Source organism: Crocodylus porosus, unplaced genomic scaffold, assembly GCF_001723895.1.
Source record: "Crocodylus porosus isolate Cpor-Errol unplaced genomic scaffold, CroPor_comp1, whole genome shotgun sequence".
NCBI classification, from domain to species: Eukaryota; Metazoa; Chordata; order Crocodylia; family Crocodylidae; genus Crocodylus; species Crocodylus porosus.
In genome coordinates, this window is record NW_017728905.1 from 640,627 (window position 1) to 663,067 (window position 22,441).

A 22,441-nucleotide genomic window follows, 5' to 3' on the forward strand; every position below is an offset into this window, starting at 1 on the left:
CTGGGATGTACCAGGAGGAGTTGTTGTACAAAGAGGTCAAAGTCCATCACACTTGGGTGCCTGAAGGTAGGAACCCTAATGAGCTGGGTGCGTAGGATCTGACAGTTTACGGACTTCAGTCCAGTCTGCAGGCCCAGCATAAGACAAATAAGACCCGCCCCAGGTAACGCAGGCAGCTATTTACACCAGGCTAACAGCTCTAGCCATTGGTTGAGTCTCATTGGCTTTGATAATAGAGATACCAAACCCAATCTAAGCCCAGCTGCTCTGTGCAGGAATGATATGGGCTCATTTTCACACCTTGCTCACTGCACTGTTACAGTGGGCTGCCTTCTGCTCAACCCCAAGTGCCCATTTCAAGGTTGATATTGGAGGCTGGACATGAGCTAGCCAGCTTCTGGGTGCTGTTAGCAAAGCACTGACAGGTGGCCACAGCCCTGGCAGGCAGTTAGCCAAAGTTTCCAGACAAGCCTGTTATGAGACTTTGGCAGAGTGACTGAACCCAAATTAGGTACAAGCACTCCCTCACCCAGGTACAACTGGGGGTCTAGGTCTGTGCTAGGTCCTTAACTTCAGTTCCACAGGCTCTTGCTTTGCTGCAGCGCTACAGGGCTGAAAGCAGGCAAGTGGAGCTGGTAGCCTGGAGTTATAGCGACCTACCACCACCTCATTTAACCTTGGAAAGTCTGAAGCTCAGTGGGCAGGAGGATGGAGCCCCCCCCCCACCCAAGTCAAAGCAGACTGGACAGCTATGAAGCACATGCATCACCTCCATGCAGCAAGTGGGTACCAAGCAGGGTACTACCAACGAAGTAAGGACAAGGCCAGGGACCACCCAGCATGAGAGTATACCAAATGAGTGGAGACGTACCCAGCAGCGAGAAGGCGTTTCGCGTCCTGTCCAGGTCAGCAGCATCGTCTGTGCCACCGATGCGCATGCACTGCCCCTGGTTGGTGTAGTAGAAGGACTCCAGCCCCCCTGCAGGGCCACACACAGGCAGTTCAGACACCAGCTCTCCACAGCTTTCCTCTGCCATTAGTGAGCATAAGCAAGTCCAACCCCTCAGCCCCCTTAAGACAGGTGAGCCAGCAGCAGTGTTTGCCTCAACCCTTTCCTCACCTAACTGGGAGCCAGGCCCTGATGATGCTGGCAGCTGAAGCTGCATGTTAAAGCAGCACTGATTTTTGCACAGCACCACAAGTCAAGAGCACCTACCCCAAGCAGCCTAGCGTCAGCTCAGCAGTGACAGCACTTGCCTGGTATTAGTGGGACAGGCCCAGCCCTCGCTCTCCTGTTGCAGGTCAAGAAAATAGAAGCTCACCGACTAGCACCAAGCACCTGCTCTGTGCTGGAGTCCCACCTCCCATCCAAGCTGCACAGCCCACAGCTGAGACTGTCCTCTGCAAAGTCTAGCTCGGACTCCCGCTAGCCAAGACAGCCAACAATGCAAGGACAGCAGAGGTTCCCAAGGGACTAATGCAGCTGGGGAAGGAGACAGGAACCATCCATTTTACATGGAGCCAGGGAGTCCCAGAAGCAGCAGCATAGGGAAGGCTTGCCAGGCTGGCACTGACAGGGCACCAGGCACTTACCAAGACCCAAGCCCTGGAGCTCAGGCAGGGAAGCCGAGGCACACAGCTGGTAGAAGATGTGGTAGTTCCTCTCCACTTTTGCCTGTGTGGAGCAGCAAAAAGACGAACATTTGTTCATTGCTCTGGTCCCCTCTCACCCCCCTGCTGCTCCCAACAGCTATTGGAAGGTGCTGGCCACATCAGGCACTGCTAATCCTGCCAGAGGGATGGGCACCATTCTGCCCCATGCTTAGGGCCAGGGTCTGTCAGGGGCTGCCTGCTTTGGGTGAGAGTCCTGAGTTTGAGTCTCTCCCAGAGAGATAAAGGCCCCTGGTTTGACGGAACAGCAGAGTCTCCTGAATGCCCTTCCTCCAAGGCTGAGAAAGTGGGAAGGCTCCAAGTAGTAGCAAGACACCGAGCCTAGCCACGGCTGGACTGTGGGGCCTCAACCCCTGCCCCCTCCCCACAGTACTGTAGTTTCTCACAGGCTTGTGAGATCGGTGCGAGTTGCTTTACAAGGAGTCACTGGGACTAGCTGGTCAAAGCCAGAGTATGGCTATGTACAGCGCAAAGTGTCCAAACTGGGCGACTTCAGGCTCCCTTTCCAAGCTGCTTTCCCTTTCATCCTGTCAAATCAGTGCCGACACAGCGCCCTTTCATTTTTAGCCTCCATCTCCTTGAACTGCTTTCTCTTCTCAGTCAAAGAAGAGTTAGAGCAGCAGACAGAAGACACCGTCTTCCAAAGGGAAAGAGGAGAAACAGTGGTTGTCTGGAAGAGCCAGATAAAGCCATGAGGCGCAGTCAGAAACCTTAGTCCTGCTGCCTCACCCCATCTCTGCCCCAAGCCTTGGCCTCATTTGCAACAGGGGACAGCAAAGTGCTCTGGGTGGGTGGGGGATGGACTTGTAGTCACAGCAGGCTACAGACGCCTCCCAGCCACTTGTCATGTAGCCTCCATTGCACACCCCTGCCCCACGCCTGCAGACCAACCTGGAAGGTGACGCGGGATTTCTCTAGGAGGTAGGTTTTCATGGTGGCCCCGAGGATGCGGTACTCGTGGTTGAAGCAGATTTCCACATACTTCCCAAAGCGGCTGCTGTTGTCATTCTTGGCGGTCTTGGCGTTTCCAAAAGCCTGGTCAGAAACAAAAGTACCCAGTTCCTACCCGCAGTCTCAAGTCAGCATCAACATGCCTGCTTCCCAGGTGGGGAGGCAAACACAGGGGTGGAGAGCAGTGACTTGGTCGGGGGTCATCTAGCAGGCCAGCAGCAGGCATCCAGGTCCTAAACCCAATCCAGGGCCCCTACCACCAGGTTGCACTGCCAACACTGGCCTGCCCAGTCACAGCATCAGCAATGAGTTCCTGGTACAGAGAGAGGGATGCCCCAGAGAGGGGCAGCTTGTGCACTGCAGCTCCATCATAGCCAGGTTCACTGTGGGAAGAGCTGGTTGCACAGATGCAGACCACAGACAGCCTAGGGAACTTTCTACAGTGGGACTGATCCCTCTTGCCAGACACCCCATGTGGCCTCCAAGGCTGCATGGTAGGAGAGATCAGTGCAGCACCCTCTTCCCCCACCCCCCACAGGAAGCCAGATAGGGAGAGCAAAGACTCAGGCAGGGGCACAAGCTGTAAGTGACCAGCATCAGCAATTTGCTTTACTTTTTATCCCCCAGAGGCATTAGGTATTGGCTGCAGCCAAGGCTGGGGATCCATGACAGGGCTGCGCCAGTGCTCCAGCTGGGACTTAAGCCTCCAGGTTCCTGGATAGACGGTCTTTCCCTTCTGCTCAAGGTCAGACCAAACTGCCATGTTTGAGGCCAGGAAGCAATTTTACTCTGTGGTCAGTTTGACAGACTGGGGGGGATTTTGCCTTCCTCTGTAAGAAGGGGTAGTGGTACTGCCTGGGATCTGTTGAGCGCACAAACAACCTTTAAAGGAGGACATTAACTGCCATGGTCCCCCTGCTTTACCTGTGGCAGGTTAGGGTGCTGCGCCAGGGTAGTTTTCCCCAAGAGGTTAGACAATAGATCTGTCTAAGATGGTTTGGACAGGCATGATCCTACCTCAAATGGGGAGGAGCTAGGTGACTCCAGCAGTCCCTTCCCACCCTATTTCTCCATGGCTAAGATCACCACCCACCACCGGAGGGGCAGCAGATGGCACTTGGAGACATTAGAAGCAAGTTGCCCCATTGGCCAAGACTGGCAGGTTTGCTCAGCTCTTCAAGGGCACCGACTGCCTGGAGTTCTCCATTGGCTCTTATTCCACTCCTCCCACAGAGACCTGCTCATTTCTGCAGGTCGCACAGGACACCCAATACCCTTAGCGGAGAATTGAGCCCCTTCGGGCCACACTTGCCTCCCTGGCAAGAAGTCTAGCTGTGCTGCTGCTGGATTTCTGCTTCCCCCTGGGATTCAAGGCCTCAGCCGCCTGTGGGGGCAGCCCCTTCCAGCCAGCCACATGCAATGCTGGGAGACAGGGGCTGGATTGGAGGATTTATTAATTACTCTTCAGCCTGCTGCCCTGCTCCTTGGAACCAGGCCTCGGATCTTAATACCACAGCTCCCACAGAGCAGAGAGCACGAGGGGAGGGGACCAAGCCAGACTGGTGCCTCCAGCTTCTCTTGAAGAAGAAAATAAATAATCCTTAGCTGCACAGCACCAGGGGAGGAGGGGAGCACAGTGCTGCATCACTGGACTGGCATTTCCTCCCTCCCCGCACCGAGTGCTGACAGACCGGCAGCAGCAGGGCACGAGTTCGGGGAAACTGCACTATCAGCAGAACTGAGCCATGGCCCGGCAGGGGACAGGAAGCAGTAAGGCCAGGCACAGCCGCCTTGCTGCCGGGAAGAGAGCTCGTGCCCAGACTGTGCGGAGATGAACTCCCCCATCCCATGAGAAGGGGCCATGCTAAGGACAGCTGAACACTACGTTTAAGTTGGCAACAGGGAGGAGAGTCTCAGGCCAGGTCAGACCCAGGGACCCTGCACCCTGTGAGCTTGTGGCACTGTCCTTCAGAGCTGCAGAGGCACAGTCACTCCAGTGACCTCTGCAAGACACTGGTCAAAGGGACGCAGCCAGGGAAGATCACAGCGAGGGGGCAAAGTAGCCTGCCTGCAGCCTGGCTCTTGTTTAGAGAAGAGCACTCCTGCCCCCAGCCCTCCTTTCCAGCAGCACCTTGCTGGAGGACAACAAGACTCCAGCTTCTCCCCAATGGTCAGCTCATGGGGTGCAGCCCCAGAGCTCCTGCACTTCCCCCCCCGGGCAGCAATTCATGGGACCTTCCTCCTTCCAGGCTCCTTGAAGGAAAAGTCCTACCTCCATGATGGGGCTCGAGGCCAGCACCTTCTCCTCCACGCTGGAGTTGCTCAAGGATCCACCGACTATGGCGAAGTATCTCATGGCGTACTTGGCGGTGGCTGTCTTCCCTGCACCGGATTCACCGCTTATGATCAGCGACTGGTTTTTGTCCTCCCTGCAAAAAGCAGAAGTGAGGCAAGAAGGACTTGGAGCAGATCTTGCCATCACTGGACGGCACGAGCCCTGCTCAGAGACCCTAATCCAGGATGCTGCCCCTGATCCTGGAGTTCCCTAGACAGCTCCAGTGAACAGGGCCTGGGCACATGTGCCAGGAGACTAGTCCCATGGGACTAATTAGGCCCTCCCTTTTCAGGTTAGGGTTAGAGCAAAGGGCAGTGTGGAGCAGGGCACAGGTAAAGACCTAGGGTAGAGCCAGAACTAGGCCACACAACCCTGCTTTGTACTAGAGGGGCTAAAGCAGCTTGCAAGCACTGCAGTACCATGAGGGGCAACAGGCTCCTGGTTCCCCCATGAGGGTCAATGCTAGATCCATGCAAGGCAGGCAGTCACAGTGTGAACAAACTCGCCTGCCTTCCTCCCCACCATAAGCCCCCAGCCCCTTCCAAACGCCTTGCCAGACTGCTTTGTGGTTTGGCACACTGGGGAAAGCAGGAACAAGATTGAGGGTGCTGCCCTCTGGGAAGACTCTTTTTAGGCAACCCCATGCATGTTTTTGCCTCACTGGATGCAGACAAACAGGTTGGTCATCAGCACTCTCTACTCAGCAGGCCCATGAAGGAACCTGGCCTCAGCCCTGATCCCTGTCCCCTACCTGGGAAATGCTGCCGACAATGAGACATCTTTAAATTAGGCTGCTGCTCTGTCTTGGGGAGACAGCCTCCCCCCAGCCCAAACTGCCTCCACACTAGCAGAGGGGAGAGACTGGGGAAGGCAGATTTCAGCCCAGCCTGAGACAACAGCATATGCCAGCCCCACCAGGGTACATGCCTCTGATCTGATGCTGGGGAGGGGAGACTCAGTGTGTGCAGGGTAGCTGTTAGACATCTACCTTTCCCCAGAGCAGCCCAGGCAGCTGTTAGGTGCAACTGCATTGGGCCTCTCCCTGCAGTTTCAGGAGCTGAACTGCCAGGGGCAGTGCAACCAAGCCTAATTGTGCCTTGCTGAAGACCTTTACCAGCAGGTGGTTTGGCATCAGCTCCAGGGAGCTGGGGCCGACACCAAGTCCTCAGTGGGCAGGGCTACAAGCATCTCTTTGGTTTACCCTGCCACCCCTCACTTTGCCAGAGAGCAAACACTCCCAGAGCCCTGTGTGTACTGCAAACGCAGATAGATGGGTGCCCTCAGCACCGATTTTAGCAGGTCCAAGGCTCTCACCCTTGTTTCAGAGATTGGCCGTACAAAAATCGATCTTCAAAAAGCATCTTGACACCCATCTTGCTGGGGTCACCTGATCCCAGCAGTCTTTCCTGCCCAAGTGCAGGGGGGCTGGACACAGTGATCTGCAAGGTTCCTTTCCAGCCCCCAACAACAACTACTAACAACTATGAAAGTCAGGCAGTGCCCAAGGCCAAGGACCAGCTCCAGTGAAGCCAACTGCAACCCGACAGCCAGCACACACTTGGAGCCAGAGCCAGCAGGAGCTTGCTGGAAGGCCTAAGCAACATCCCAAGTTTCACCTCCACAAGAAAGGGACAAGCAGTGCATGTACACGCACATGTGTGAAGCAGGTTTACATCTGAATTTTGCAGCTGCCCAATGTCTTGTACTCCAGAATTAAGCCAAGCACAAGCCCCTCCTAGAGACTGGCTCAAGTACAGGACAGGGCTCCTGGCACCACATTCTGGAAGTAATTTCCAGCCAGTTATTTCCTCCTGAACCCCGGGCACATCCCAGAAGTGCTGCTTAGAGCCACTGAGTCTTTCCGCAGCCGATCCATTTATCTAGACTCTTTCTGCAGCACCCAGGCTGACATTTTCAGAGGCAGATCTACAACTCCCACTAGCATCCTAGTGCCAGTTTCTCCCCAAGGATACCAGCTCTGTGCCCAAGGCAGCCAGAGTGCCACCAGCTTGGTCTTAGCATCCAGTGCTGGGAAACATCAGCTACTTCTGCCTGAAGGGCAAGGACTTGCAGCCTGCCCTACACTTCCTATTCGTATTTGCATTAGGAGATTAAAGAATAGAGGGCAAGAATAGTCAAATGAGGTTCCACCTGTTTTACTTGACCGTTGTCTGTATTTGATCTATTTTTTTATCACAATAAAAAAATTAAAATGAACATAGTATATAAGTTAGTAGATGTGCAATCTTAACCTTTGCTTTTGGAAAGGCAGAAATATGAATGAGTTTATTGTCCACATGACTGAATTATTATTATGGGGGTTCCAAGATGGCAACCAGCAAGTGGGACGCCTGGCAAGGGGCTGGGCTACCCTTGCAGCCCTCAACAGCTCACCAAAAAACCTCATCAAAGCAACCTTCCAGCCAAAATAAATTGCCCACCCCTGATCGAGCCTCTCTGCTACCTGTGGTGGTCCAGCACATACAAGTCCCGAAAAAACTCAAGAGGACCTTGAACACAAAGATATCCCACCAGCGTCACTACGCAGGGCTTCTGGTCTGGAGGAAACGCCAGTGGCTACCTAGCTCATGGGGGAGGGAAGATCTACTCACCTAGACATCTGCCTGTAGGCTTCTTCTGCCACAGCAAAGATATGGGGATCCATCTCACCCATGTTCTGACCGCTGTAGGCATGGATGACCGCCTCCTCATAAATAGGCAGCTGCTTGTAAGGGTTAACAGCAACAAGAACAATGCCTGCGGGAACAAAGACTGATGGTAAGCCAGAAACCCTCCCGAGCAACTCAGGCCATGCTCATGGGGGCAGAGGGAGGAACATCAGCTGCCCACTTCGGAGTGAATGGTGTGAGCTGTTTAAGTGGTACCTAGCCATCGTTGTGGCCTCTGGGTTTCACACCAAACTCCCAGGAGGAGGTGCATGGCAGGGGAGGGTAGTCTGCAGGGAACAGGAACTGCAGTTGTTCTGGATGAAGATCACAGGGAACCCAGGTCCCCAGTGTCCTGCTCCCACCCCCTAAGGCAGGCAGGCTGTAGTCACTAAGCCTGGGGGCATCACAGTGGGAAGGGAACAGCCTGCATCTAGCAGCAGCCAGGCCACTCACCACAATAGGTGTAGATGGTGCTGGATTCCAGGAAGCGCATCCGGAGGGTGTGCAGCACAGCTGGCTCATGCAGGTAGCTGAGTGCCACCAGGTTGCTCTCCCCCGATAGGTAGTCGGGGTTGCGCAGGTGAGGCAGCTGGGGGCAGCATGGGTCAAGGGGATAGGCCACCTCCTGTCCCAGAAAGGAGACTCCAGGTCACACTCGGGGCTTGGTGTGGGCAATGCGCCCGCTCCAAGGGCCCAGTGGCTCAGGCTGCTGGGCTGGCTTCCCAGCCAGCAGAAAGATTGGGAATAGCTGTGGTGCTGCTGGCAGGGCCTGGGCCAGGATGCGGTCTGGGCCATTCTTGTGCCATTAGTCACAGACTGAGCAGCCCAGCCTGGAAAGCATCACAGCCTGGCTCCAGCCACACACTGGAGGGTTCCTGCAGGGCAGGACTGAAGCACAGGAGTGCAGGGTAGGCTGGTTACTTGCAGCTAAATGGAGGCAGCAGCTCTTCCCCACTTCATGTGGAGTTATCCCCATTCTGGGGCACTGCTCTGAGCTGGGGGAAAAAGATGGACTCCTCCTTGTGCTGGGAAAAGTTCACCCTGCAGGTCCCTTCTGGGGCAGGCAATGGACCATTGTAGCAAGACAGCTCAGGGCAGGCAGGGATGAACAGGCTGGGTTGTTGCTCAGGGCACCCAGGTTAGGGGAGGGGAGGGGAGGGGAAAAAAAAAAAAAAAGCAACCCATGCAAAGCATAAGCAATGCCAAAGTCAGTACTACCCTTAAAGCCCATGTCATCCCACCACTGGGTTACACTTTGGAAACCAGTGTTAGAGCTCAATACAGCCCTGGGGGTGTGGAGCAATGAAGCCAGGAAGCAGACAGACTTGCAGCAAGGCTGGGCTTATCTGGCAGAGGGCTTGGTGGCTGCCTTGCGTGGGGTGCACTGGAGACACGAGCAGCCCAGCTGTGCACCAAACTAGGCCCCTTGCATCCTGCTTAAAAGCTGCTACAGCAGCAACACCTAACCTATACCCCGCCTCCCCTCTCCCAGCATAGCAGCTGGCTGAACTCCACACACCCATCTTGGCTGCTCAGCTGTTATCCCAGCCCAAGAGGAAGGGCTGACCAGTGACCACCAGGTGAAGAGCTACTGCTCCATGCTCTGGCACGTATGAAACTAGAGATCTCTCAAAACCAGCTCGTCTCCATTGGACTGGCTGGACATTGGGGTCTGGGCCTTGAAGCAGCCCCTTACCATATGCATGCGTGTGCATATACAGAACACACACTCTCACCCCCACACCAGTAGGCTGCCCTATAGCACTGTTATTGCACGAAGGCAGAATAGCTTGAAGCACCTGCAGGCTGCTTGCCTCACCTGCCCATCTTCCAGTCTGAGGTAGAGGACACCGTCTCCTTCCTTGTAACCCCTAGTTACTTCTGCAGGTTTCCAGACCTCCACACAGTCAGGGATCCACACCCGGGCCCCCTGCAGAAGACAGGGGACGGGACACAGCAGTGTCAGACAACACAGAAGATACCCAGGACCCTTCCCTGGCACAGCTGCCCTGGGACCTGGATGCAGCTACTAAAGGGCATGAAAGATGCAGGGGGCAGTCAGGAAGCTTAGACTGCATTGGAGAGATTATTCAGGATTTAGTGCTGCTCTTCTGAATGCCACTATTAGCAGTCCAAGTGCTGCACGGCCTAGAGCGCAGTGCATAAAAGGGCAGGATAGTTAGTTAGCAGAAACTTGAGTCCTGGTGTGGGTAACCCACTAAAACATGGGTTATTCAGCCCGTTCCACTGGCTCCGCTCATTGATGAGCTGTATGAACAGCTGAATAAAAAAAAAAAAAAAAAAAAAAAAAAATCACCAGCCCCCATGGCCTCTACTCCACACTGTGGATGCTGTGTTACTCAGAAGAAACCACAGCCAATACAGAGCTCAGTGAAACAGGTCCCCAGCCAGAAGACACCCTCTGTACATGCAGCCATGCCCTGGCAGGACTAAGCTGCAGCAGCTGTGACCCCACCAGCTGCAAGCAGCCACTACAGCATGGACCAGAGGGGTGAAGGACGAGTAGCTGCACCTTTTGCACCTGCTCAGAGATGGGCCCTGCCTGTGGCCTGCCCACCTAGAACAGCTTTCCTATGCTGGGGAGCATCAAGGGCTAGGCAGAAGGGCTGCACACAGACCCCAGAGACTCCGCATGGACAGAGTCTTGCTCCAAGTGAGACAGCTGCTGCTTCTGGTAAAGCTGCAGTCACACAAGGCCCCCTGTCAGCCATGGTACAGGTGGCCTGGCAAACCTTCCTAGGGGGTGTTAGTCAGTTCCTCTGCTCCTTGCAGGGGGCATTTCTTGAAACCAAACCACTTGGGACAGCCCCAAGGCACCCCCGAGCATGGGGGTATCAGAACACAGCAGCAGGCAGAGGCAGCGGCAGCTCACCAGCCCCACGGCCTGGGCAGCCCCTCTTGTTCTGAGCCCACTACACCACGGGCCCTGGACCTCCTGCCGCACCTGCATGTGCAGGAGCCATGGCAGGTGACCTGGCATGGGCTCCTGGCTGGCTCAAGACCACTCTGTTCCTCCTGGAGGCCTGTCTGTGCACAATTCATACAGGGTCTAACCCAGTGCCCAACCTACTGCACTGTAGCATGGGCTGCCTGCTCGCCTGCCAGCAAGGGGCCCAGGGAAGCCTGTGGGGAGCAGTCCTGCCTCTACAAACATGTGCCAGGACTAGAAACCTCCAGCAAAAAGTCAGACTTCCAGATGACTCCCCCTCCCTTCCGCCTCTTAGCTGCCTCACCTGCTCCTCCCTCCAGCTATGGATGCTCCTCAGACAGGGAATTGAGCCTGGGGCAGCACAGGCCTTAAGCTGGCCAGGAATAGGAGTGGGATGTAGGACTCTGAGGCCGAGCCATGCATGGGGAACCCAGCACAGACATGCCAGTCCTAAAGCATCCTGCAGGGCACAGGAACAAAGCATTGAAAGGGCAGGGTTTAGACAAGTTCATACAGCCATGGTCTGCTGCTGGCTTTGATGCAGGGGTCCCCCCACCAGTCTGTGGCACAGCATATCAGAGTCTGTGATGTTCCCCAAGAAGCATCAAGCCTTGGCTGCTTGGGATGTTCACTGTGCTTCCCTCCTTCAATGCCTTGGGGAGACAGTCGTGCTCAGGGTTGGCAAAATACAGCCTGTGGGCCAGATCCAGCCCCCAGCACCTCTTCGTCCAGGCTGCAGTGGGTCTCTCGGTCCTGCCCGACTCAGGCACATCCCGCCACCCCCTGGGCAAGCAGCAGGGCCGAGGTGGCTCCACAGCTGGACTGCCTTTCTAGACAGACCAGGCAATGGTGGCTCCTTCTGGCTGCCACCACTGCTGGCCCCAGCCCTGCAGTATCAGTGGGGACCCGAGCACACAGCCCCAACCCACTCGGGACTCAACTATGCTGAGCAGCAGCAGCAGCTGGGCAAAAGCTGTTGCTCAGCACAGGGGAAAAGCAGCTCCTCCTCATCGCTGCTGTTGGGCTCTTCTTGCAGCAGCCACTCGGAGCCTGTGCCAGGCTGCTCTGCAAGTCCACCAGCGTTACCCCCACCTTTGGGCTGTCCAGCGGGGCAGCAGTGGCATTGCAAAGCAGCCACATGTGGGCTCCCCACAAATCCCCATCCCCACCAGCCCACCCATACTCCCACAATACACAGGAGTCAGACTTCATTTTGAGCTATTATGCAATCACTTATAACAAAAAATGCATCTTAAAATAAAGTTAAAACATGTTCTAGTCCCAAGAAGAGCACCGGTCAAGGGGCAGGGCTACCCTTGTGGTCCTTGACAGCTCACCGAAACTCATTAAGCAGCCCTTCAGGCAAAGTAGTTGCCTGCCCCCAATCTAGCTCCTGCCATTCTCAATTCATTTGGTCCCCCATCACCAGTGCCACCATCACTATGAAAACAGGCTGCTCCAGAGCCTCATTCTCCTAGACCACGTGCTCTTGTCTGCTCAAGTAGTAGGCTCTGGTCAACACTCCCCATCTCCCCTATGCCCTGGGCCCTTCACAAGGCACCTTCCCTTTGTTCCTTGTTGCCATCCCCCCCTCGAACACTGGCAGCTGCCACAGGACTAGGATGGGATCTGAGGCTAGTCTCCCTCTCACCTCCCAAAACCAGTCTGGTTAAAATCCACTAGCTGACAAGATGCTCGGTCAGTTCACTGGACAAATTCCCGCAAGAGTTTGGTAGGCCTCAGTTCAGCTCTTCTGCACAGGGCATTAAGGCAGACCCCTGTGCATGATAGTAGCTTCTCACCACGGGTGAAGCTCAGACCTAGGACTTCGATTTGCCTGCACTTGCTCTGTGTCTCACAGAATTGCTGGTTCCCCGCTTCTCGGCTGAAGACTTCAGATTTCCCCCCCTAAATGCATTTCATTCCTACCAAGACCATTGAGTGAGGGGCATGCAGGCATGGATGCCCAGGGAGGTGGGCAGGACTGCAGCAGAAATACAAGATCATTGGAAAGCAGGCTGGAAAGGGATTTCACAAGGTCAGAGTCCAGCCCCCTGCTCAAGGCAGGACCTTCCCAGCCAAGTATGCATCCAACCTGCTCTTAAGTTTCCAAGGATGAAAATGCCACAACTTCTCTAGGCAGCCTGGTCCCATGCTTGACCACCCTCCGAGTCTCCAAACTAGAGCTTCCCCTGCTGCAGTTTGAAGCCATTGCTCCTAGTCCTGTCCCCTACAGCCACAAAGGAAAGCCTCTCTCCATCATTTGTAATTGCCCTTCAGGTATTTGAAAACTGTTCTAAAACACCCCATCAATCTAATCGGCACACCTAGAAGAGCAGTTTAGCCCCAGTACTGGGTTGCTTGAGCCAAGTCATTGCAGAAGCCACTCCTGGTAGACTCCCCTACCCACCAGGCTTCCTGAGCTCATGTAGCTTTTACATCTGCCTAAATGAAGTCCAATCCCCCACCAGCCCAGGAGGATCAGAGCCTCACAGCAACTGGTCCATGCTGCACTGCTGGAAGGTGCTCCACCCATGATGGAGTATTTGCAGGCAGGGATCCAGCTGGAATAGCAGCCACTCCTAATAAGCCACCAGTAGCAGCACAGCTATGTTATTATTCGGCAGCAATCAGCAGTTTTTAAATGGGCTAAAGCCCCTCCTTCAGCAAATGTAGGATTATAAGGGACTATAAAAAGGTGTTTTCCCTCCTACACACCGCATGTTTCAGATGCTACCCAGTCCAATACTTCCATCTGCCATAAGGCGTGAGCCTGACGTGCTTTTATCAATGCATGACTGGATACTTCTTCACCCATGTATGCACACTCCCAATGCAGTCCAAACCCTTCTGCTTGGATATTTTAAGTGGCAAAAAACCTATGCACAGTCCAGAAAGCAACTGCAAGCTTCAGACCCAGTTAAGTCAGAGTTAGCTCTGCTGAAGAGCAGGGGTGCAGGGCATGCTAGTTGTTCACAGCCAGCTAAGGCAGCAGCTCTTTTTAACCCTACAAGACCATTTTAAGCTGGACATAAGAAAAACTTTTTTTTTTTTTTTTTTGTCTGAGCCCTCAAGACCTGGAATAGACTCCCTCCAGAGGTGGTGCAGGCACCTACTCTGAACTTAAGAAACACTTGGATGCTTACCTTGCTGGGGTCCTTTGACCCTAACCAGTTTCCTGCCCCTGAGGCAGGGCTGGATTTGATGATTTTTGATGTCCCTTCCAGCCCTAACATCTATGAACCCCACCCTAGATGTGGAGTTACCTCCAAATTTTGGGTCACACCTCTGAGCTGGGGTAGGATGGACTCCTCCTTGTGCAGGGAAGAGCTCACCCTGCTGAGAAGCAGGTCTCCCCTCCTGGGCAGGTAATGGACCAATGCAGTGAGACTGCTCCAAGCAGGGAGGGATGAATAAGCTGGGCTGCTGCTCAGGGGACCCAGGTGAGCAGGAGGAAAACATGCACAAGGCAAGCTCAAAGCCAAGCACTGTCCTTAGGGTCCATGTCAGGGTTTGCACTGCTGTAGTTGAGCACTTGCTACCTCCCACAGTCTCCTGTGGAGTCATCCTCAGTTATTGGGGCTGGCCAGAGCAAGGCACTGGGGTTGGCATCTAGTGCTCTCATGGAGGTGATGAGCTATAGACAGATTTCCACCCCATAGCAATGGCAGCCGATGCTTAGCTAGGTGCGCCCTATAGTTACAATCATTAGCAGCTGTCAGAGAGATGCTATGGGGAGGAAAGTTTCATGCCAGTGTCTGCTATGGCCCCTGCTGGTATCTGATCTAGTACCACCTTTCTGGATTTAAGCAACAGGATCTTAAGAGATACCAAGGTCTAGCATAATGGTAATGATGTAAAAAGTCAGGAGACTTTACTGCCCCATTGCAGAAGTACAGGCCCAGGACTCCATTTAAAAAGTCTTCCACTTACAGCAGTCCAGGCCCCAGGCCCGAGACATGCTCAAATGACTACAGTTCCTCCATGCCTCAGTTTCCCCCATGCAGCAGTTGTCTCATTGACATCAATGCTAAGCCTGATGGTTGGTACAGCTAGGAAGAAAACCCAGGGTCATGCTCTTACTACAGAACCCTAACTTGGCTGAAGATCAGTTCTTCGCATACCTGAACACCTCCATTCCCCTCCGTTCCTAGAGAGTTTCACTTCGAAGCTTTATATCTTAAGCTACTTCACAGGGTCCAAAGCCTTCAGTTCTCCAGTCAGCAGCCCACAACTCGGTGACAGACACAAGCTCAATGCTGTCAGTCTCTTCCAGGTTGCTGCTACGTAGCCCACATTAGTTTGCAGTTCTACAAAGCAGACATACAGATCAAATAACACAGCCTTGAACTGCTGAGAAGCTCCGTATAATTTGGTTACCAACCCACTGCATGCTTTACATTGTACTGCAGTCTGGGGCTGCTTTCCAGGTCCAAGCTCAGCTGAGGACAGGGCAAGCAAAGGAGCTGGAAGGAAGCCTACCACTTTTGCCAGCTCATGTAGCACCCCATGCCATGAGCTGCACCCTGGTGCAGTGCCCCCTCCCGCAGCACAGCTCTGGAAGGGCAGGCGCAGCACTGTTGCCAGCAGCAGCTTGGGCCCTCCCTTCACAAGAGGGGATGGAGGCCAAAAAGTCTCATTTGCTGTGCCTTGTAGACCTGGCCATAGAAAGCATGGCTTGCCACCCGAGCTGTCTGATGACAAGTCCAGACTAGAGGCAGTTTTCATTTTGCACGAAGGTTACTGGTAAGCGTCCAAAAGAGCCAGCGGTGGGACTCAGGAATTCAGAAGTGCCCCCTGCTCTGCAGCCCACTTGCCCTCTACCATGGGCACCGAAACTAGAGAAGGGGACATTTAAATCAGAAGCTGAGTCACTTGCTATAAGCAACTCCTACCAAGGCAGTTTGGTCTGCCTAAAAGCCAGGAGATACCAGCCTTTAAGAACAGTCAAGGGAACCTTAACTGCAAGTCAAGACAGATACTCTCCTACTATATACAGACAGGCTTTCAGGTACACAATCTGGGAGAGGGCTATGCCCCATTTCCATGTTATGGACTGTGGAACTACTTCAGATTTACGAAAGGGGCTGGTAATATCACACGCCCACCTAGCTCCCACTCTGCAGGGCTGCCACCAGCCTGTTGCTAGCAATAAGCCACAAATCCCATTTTGCAAAGTCCACAAAACTCGGAAGCACTTGCTGCAAGTCAGGTCTGCAGGGTGGAAGGTACGTTAACACATCATTTAATGGAAAAAAAGACAAGTAAAAAATAACCCAAACTTTTACATGGCCTGTGTAATTTATACCCTAGAGGCTGTTAGACCATTTCAAACCCAAAGTCAAGAATTCAAAAGCTAGGAAGTGCCAGAACTTTGTTTAAACCCTGCAACCTGACCTCAGTGCCTTAAATCAAAGAAATAACTCATAACAGGAGTAAGTCCTTAACATTGGGCACTGGGATGGATGGGACACACATAGGTTTCACAGCAATTTCCCAAAAGGCTCCAAACTCCTGCTGGGTTCATGGGAAGGAGCATCGTCAAGCAGAAAAGCCTTCTGCCCAGCCCCACCCCCCTCCCCATCTCTTCTCACCCACTAGGTCCTACAGCCCTTTCTGCATCTCAGGCAGGCAGTACCATCTCCCCCATAAAGCAGCGGGTACAGAGCCCAGGAGCAAGTCTCCCTGCATTTACTTTTGGCACACGGAACCACATTAGTGCTCTTGGCAAACAGGAGAGATTAAGTGCAAGGAAGTCCTGCCGAGCCCCCAAGCTGGAGCAGGCTCAGTGCAGCCGCTTGGCAAGCCTGAACAAGCAGAGGTATCCGACCCTTGCAGCCTGGGCAACAAGGGGTCCCAAAGCCGGGGCAGGCTGGGACTCGCATGGAAGTTAAAGTGACCCTAAACACCCAGATGAGGAAATTTTTTTCCAGTCTCATTCCCAGGAATAGCTGAAGCATTCCAAGTTCAGTCTGAGATAAACTCCTGACACAGGCAAGCCTCAGTGCAAACCATTTAGCCAGCCTGCCAACAGCTGGAAGTGTACAGCAACAGGAAGTGCTGGGTGACTATAGTGGGAGATGGGGACAGCCCACCACATGCCAGATCTGTCTGGGCTTGGCTTGAGGCTGCCCAGATAGCCCTGCTCCCCACAGCTGCCTGTAGCTCAGATTTAAAAGTTTCAGCTCAACTTTTCAAAAGGAAAAATATATTTTTTAGCTTGAGGAAGCAGCAGTGCATGGGATGGTCCAGCACAAGCAGCCGACTGGTGTTTGCAGAGGAAGCTGAAGGAGGCAGCTGTGCATTTTGCCGCATAAGAATATTCTTACAGCCATTTCACTGGCAAAGGCCTGAAGCTGAAAGAGGATGGCCTGTATGGGAGGGATGCACCAGCTGCCTAGCCTGGGGAGGCTGAGTGTGGAAACAGCCAAGTAATAAGCCTTTAAATGCTGTCTGCACACACTCATTTGAGACCTGGGGGAAATGTGAAGCAAGATCTCCAAAGTCCCCCCCTCCATACCAGGCAGGCTCCCTTCCCAGGCAACCCAGACAGCACAATTCATCCCAGGAACCAAGCCCAGCACTATAGATAGGAGAAGCTCTGCTGAGAACATGCAACTGCTTGCTGGGGCCTGGAGCAGTAATGAGAAGCAGAGCCCATCCCTCCTGGTGATCCTTTGTGCAAATGGTAGGAGGCCTGATGGGCAAAGGGGGCAAAAGCTGAACCCAGGGAAATCGGGGAGGAACCAAGTAAAAGAAGCCAGAGTGAAACAGGAGGCAAGCTGCATAGAGCGCTAAGGGACACATTGGGATGGCTGAGACAGAAGAAAGGGGCTCGGCTCACTGCAGCCCACTCCCCACATCCAGTCTCCATTCTCTGCTGCAGCACACATCCCCTCCCCTCCCCGGCCATGCACACAAAGAACACCTGCAAGGTAAAACTCAGTAAGGGCTCAGCTTGGCAGGTTGGGTCTGGGGGTGGAGAGGGAGGTGCCACTTTCCTGAAAGTAGGTAAGAGGCACCACTCTCCAAAGTTTGGCTTTCACTGGTGCCATTCAGGGGATGGTGCTCATGCAGAGCTGGCTCCTTCCTCAGCCTCTGGCACCGGTTTCATCATTCCTTGGGAGCCTGATCTCACAGTCCAGCTGCCCCAGCCTCTGGGACCAGTGCTGCTGCTGCAGGTGTTTCACCCCCTTCCCAGAGCCGTCACCTTGACGATATTCTGGGCTGACAGTCCCTAAAAGTGTGACCACACACACGGATGCAGACAGATCCTGGAGGGAGCCACTAAACAAGGGCCTGCTCTGGGGTGAAGCAGGGGTGTCTAGTGCCAGGCCCCTATTTCACCCACTGCCAGGGAATGAGGGGGCTGCAGGAAAAGCAGACTGTTGTTTCATGGTTAAGGCAGTCCCATGGAAAATGGGACTCTACCCCTACCCCTAGGCCAGGGTTCCCAGGGGATGCTGGGCCACTTGCTCCACCCAGATTTTTCAGGCCAGTGCAAATGGTGCACGCCCCACATTCAGGAGGCCCAAGCAGAGGCACTGGGGCTGGATCTGCAGAAACTCTGAGTACGTACAGCTGCAATGAGGCCTGCGTTTAGAGCCCAGCTCTGATTAAGTGCCACCTGCTGCCAAGGCATCTCACTTTGGGCACTTCTGACCTTAATCTGTGCCTCAATGCCCTCCGTTGCAAGCTGGAGACTGCAGCCCCTGGTCTCCCAGGGGACCGGGAAGAGCACTTTGAGTGTCCGAGTCACACTGATATGGTGGTGAACACAACAGGAGCACTGATGGGGGAAGTCACCAGTTCTGTCCTCAGAGCAGGGTGCAAGTAGTGCAATAACATTACTGATGGTCAGGGGACTTGCCCCAACTTGGGTGTTCGCACCCTTGTATCCTGGCATGCAGTGAGCTTGCAGGGCTCCTCTGACCTCCCAGCATCCATGAGCGCCCATTAAGTTAACAAGGGGGCACTGCTTCCACTTACGTCAGTGTTTGAGAGATACCCAAATTCTTTGAGCTCACTTCATTACTACTCAGCTGCCAGGATCCAGGTTTTAAGGAAGACCCTCTCCTACCCCAAAGATCTTCCTATCAGTGCATGTTGTCTTGGGAATCATGGCGTGGGTCTCATACCAAGTCCCTTTTCAGTGTGCACGGAAACAGATTCCCATGCCAAAGAAGGCCATCCTCCCTACTAGATGGGCATCAAACAGTGTTTCTCTTCTCCAGCCACTCTGACAACATCACTTCTGTGCAACCAGTCCTAGACCCTGTTTCCAGGCAGGCTAACTGCAACACAAAATAGCCAACCCATGCAAGGCTTAATATAGCAAGAACAGTTTACACTGGACAGGGTGGACATAGCTTTCAGTAACTGGGTCAGGATTGTAAACGCAACAAATGTTTAAAATTGCTGCATTTGCTTGTGCTTCTCAGGTTGCCCTTGTTCTAGTGCAAGTTTAAAAACTCTTTCCCCTGCCCCACACCCAATGTGCTTGGGGGTGGGGAACCCACTCTGCACAGTCCTGTTAGAAGACGTTGGTAGGATTCCCAACTTCTCTCCCCCTAGCATGGAGGGTAGGGGCTGGAGCCACTTGCTCACAACCTGCCCCAGAGCCCCCTCCAACCATGCTGTACTGCCCGTGTAACTAGAGAAATACAAACCAGGAAGCCTGCAGTTGAACTACGAGAATGGGATTAAAACAGCCTTGCAGCACACCTGGGGTACTGCTTTAGTTAAAAGGTCACCAAGCCCAGCAAACAAGTGGGGAAATGCACTAGTCCTTGCGCACAGCAGTCAGAATCCTTCCCATGCCGTCACGTGCCGTGTAGGGCACAACAGAGGCTCTGCAGCCTGTCTTGAGCTGCTCTGTATGTCCTTTAAGTCCCATAGGCTTCCCCTCCAAGTACTGCTTGGAAGAAAGGTTCTGGCTAGCCCCTCTTACAGACTTCCAGCTGCCCAGACATGCATCATTTTGCACTTCTGACCCCAATGGCATGCCGCTTACTCCTTCAGCTGTCTCTTGCCTGGTGCACAGAATAGGCTGCACTTGTTGAACAGCTGCTCAGTAACTGGTTTCCTCCTCACTGTTCAGCGGGCAACCCTAGGCTGTACTTAATGCTATAATGCATAACATCCCCCTCGTTTCATGCCTCCTGAGGCCAAAGCTTTCGTTCTAACCATTCAGATCTTTGCGTTTACCCAGATGTGCATCTCTAGTACAACAGCTTGGCTTTTGTTCGATCACTGCAATACAATGAGGTGGTGGTTTTGACTGGGGAAGGCAGGCAGGCATCTGAACTTGGATTTGGGAGAAGGCAGCCTCAGTCACAGCCAGAGCCACCGCAGCAGTGAGAAGGGAGAGCCAGCTATCAAAGTGGACATTTGTTGAGCTAAAGACTGCCTACTCAGCAAGGAGTCTATGGAAGGCTTAATATTTCCCAACTTTGGTTTAAGCAGCTCAAAGTGGCCTGAATTTAGGTGCCTGTCACTGCAGCAGCACCCAGCACACGAGGGCCTGCAAGCAGAGCACAAGATGCTGTTCCCTGACCAGACAATGACATGCAAGGCCCAGCAGTAGCAGTGATGAGCAGGTTTGAGCTTCAGGGTGTTCGGTTCTCCCTGCACCTGGCAGGAAGACTCTGGAAGTCTGGTTCTCCAACCCGCCCTCCCTCACCACCAGACACGGCCCATCTGTAACCGGGGATGCCATCAGAAAGAGCTGGAAGCCCCAGTTACAATGCACAGGGTTGCTGAAAGGCCAAGGGTGTAACTTAACCAGAACATGTGGTGCCAATAAAGGCCTCACTAGCATTCAGACTTGGAGCCATCCAAGCCAGACTTCATAAGCTACCCCTGCCAATTCAGTGCATAAATTTGAGGCATCATCTACTCCACTTTGTTTTACAGTCTACAGAAATCTAGTCTCAGTCCACTCTCCAGACACACCCAACATCACCAGGGCCTGAAGACTGCTGGCTACCTACACATGCAGCTGAAGCCAATGGCAAGGAGGGCCCTGGCCTGCAGGTTCTGGTCTCCTCCAGAGATGCTGGGACAGTGGTCCAGCATCATGGGGAAGTGCCGTTATCTGCAGCCATAGGGTGGGGACAGACACTTGCCCTCATCCCAGAGTTTGATGAATCAAGGAACTGAGTCCAAGTCCCAGGGAACTGCCTGGATCCAGACAAGTAGCATGGGAGGGCTCCTTGCAAACACCCGCACCTGATCACCTACTACTGAGAAAAACAGCTGCCACGGTAGGATACTACTGGGCACAGCATTTGATGTAGTCTGGAGGCTCAACACCTAGTCAGCCAGCTCATCTAACACACGCCAGGAACCTCCCCCTGCCAGAGGCCTCACTGTGCTCTGGAAGTACATCCCAATGCCTCCCCTACCTCCAGCACCTGAGCTACAAGGTAACTAGCCTTGGCATACAAAAGGATCCAGGGGGATGGGGCATGGAGGAATCAGGCCAAATGAGCTTGCTCATTTTCCAAGACATAAGGGTCCATCTAGTCCCAAGCACTCCAGAGCTTTTAAACAAGGTACAATGCACTGAAAGGATAGTGAATAGCCCAGCACTGGGCAGACACAGGAGTCTGTGCAAGCAGTAGAAGGAGAAGGGGGCACAATTCAGCAGGAAAGAAGCAAATCCAAGTTCAGAGCACGTGCACCAGTTTCCAGACCAGGAGCCTCCACACCCAGAAGTGGAGCACAACTGACTCCAGCTTCCCCTGGTGCCTCTACAGGAGGAGCAGAGGCCATCAGACAGCACTGCACTGATGAAGCTGCAATATAACCTCCCCACATTTGCAGCAAATACAGCAAAGGTCGCATGCTCTCTGGCTGGGGCTAGTCACAGGACAACCCTGAAGCAAGGGTAGTGGAGTGGGGAGGAAGGGGGTAGAAACACAGCACAATGGGCTGGACTTTGAATCTGTGTCCGAGCAGCTTCAGCCCAGGAGCAGCTAAATGCCCTTGTCATAGAAGTACAGAAAGTGAGGGCTGGAAGGGACTTCAGGGTCTAACCCCCTGCCCAGAGGCAGGACCATCCCCAACTGGATCATCCCAGGCAAGGCTGTCAAGCCAGGCCTTAAAAAAGATCTCCAAGGATGGAGAGTCCCCCCCTCCCAGGTAACCCATTCTAGTGCTTGTCCAGAGGCCCCACCCCAAATCCACATTGGGGGCAAGCCACCAGGGTCCTACCATCCAGGCCACTGGAATTAAGTGCCTGGATCCATTGCTATCTTGCCTTTTCACCTTCCAGTCATTGCGAAGGCTCCTGCAGTGCATTTTGCAGAGGGCAGGGGAGGCGGTCAGTAAGGGGAAGCTTTCAGCAGCTGAGAATAAGAGGGGAGCTGGCCAGGTTGTGGCTCTGGGCATAGGTAAGACGCTTCCCCGGGTAGGTCGGATCAAGACCGGTCCTGCCCTCCCAGCACCCCGCCCTCCAGCAGCGGGATGGAGAACGGAGGAGGCTGCCGGGAGAGCACCACACACTAGCCCGATACACGCGACCCACCAGGGCCTCCCGCCCTAACGCCTGAGCCGCTGGTCGGCTTTGGCCTTGCCGAGGGCAAGCCAGGGCCCAGACTTGGCTCCGTTCAGCCCCCAACCCCGTCGGAGCGGAGGGCAGCAAGGCACGCTTAGGCCCCCCGCACCCCGAGGGAGCTTTGCGAGAGATGCCTCCACGGCACCAGCACCACATCCGCGCTTCACGGGCTCAGCCCAGGTCCCAACACCGCGGCGCAGGGGTCACCTGCCCCAGGGGCAGCCGCGGGAGCGAGCCCTCAGCGGGCTCGGGCCCCTACCTGCGCGTACAGGTCCATGGCGGGCGGCGGGGCGGCACGCGCGGGC

General features: G+C 54.2%; 1 protein-coding gene across 2 annotated transcripts in view; it reads right to left on the minus strand.

Moving 5' to 3' along the window:
* The window catches only part of LOC109324900 (unconventional myosin-Vb-like), a 51,180-nt gene extending 28,763 nt beyond the window's left edge, over window positions 1-22,417 (minus strand). For both annotated transcript variants that reach the window (XM_019557014.1, XM_019557013.1), the window contains exons 1-8: window positions 22,396-22,417; window positions 9,446-9,556; window positions 8,080-8,251; window positions 7,570-7,714; window positions 4,895-5,051; window positions 2,563-2,706; window positions 1,594-1,675; window positions 872-979 (exon numbers count right to left, since the gene is read on the minus strand). In XM_019557014.1, the coding sequence (XP_019412559.1) occupies window positions 872-979; window positions 1,594-1,675; window positions 2,563-2,706; window positions 4,895-5,051; window positions 7,570-7,714; window positions 8,080-8,251; window positions 9,446-9,556; window positions 22,396-22,413 (937 nt within the window). In that variant the 5' untranslated portion in view covers window positions 22,414-22,417. The remainder of the gene's footprint in view (window positions 1-871; window positions 980-1,593; window positions 1,676-2,562; window positions 2,707-4,894; window positions 5,052-7,569; window positions 7,715-8,079; window positions 8,252-9,445; window positions 9,557-22,395) is intronic.
* Window positions 22,418-22,441: the final 24 nt, after the last annotated feature.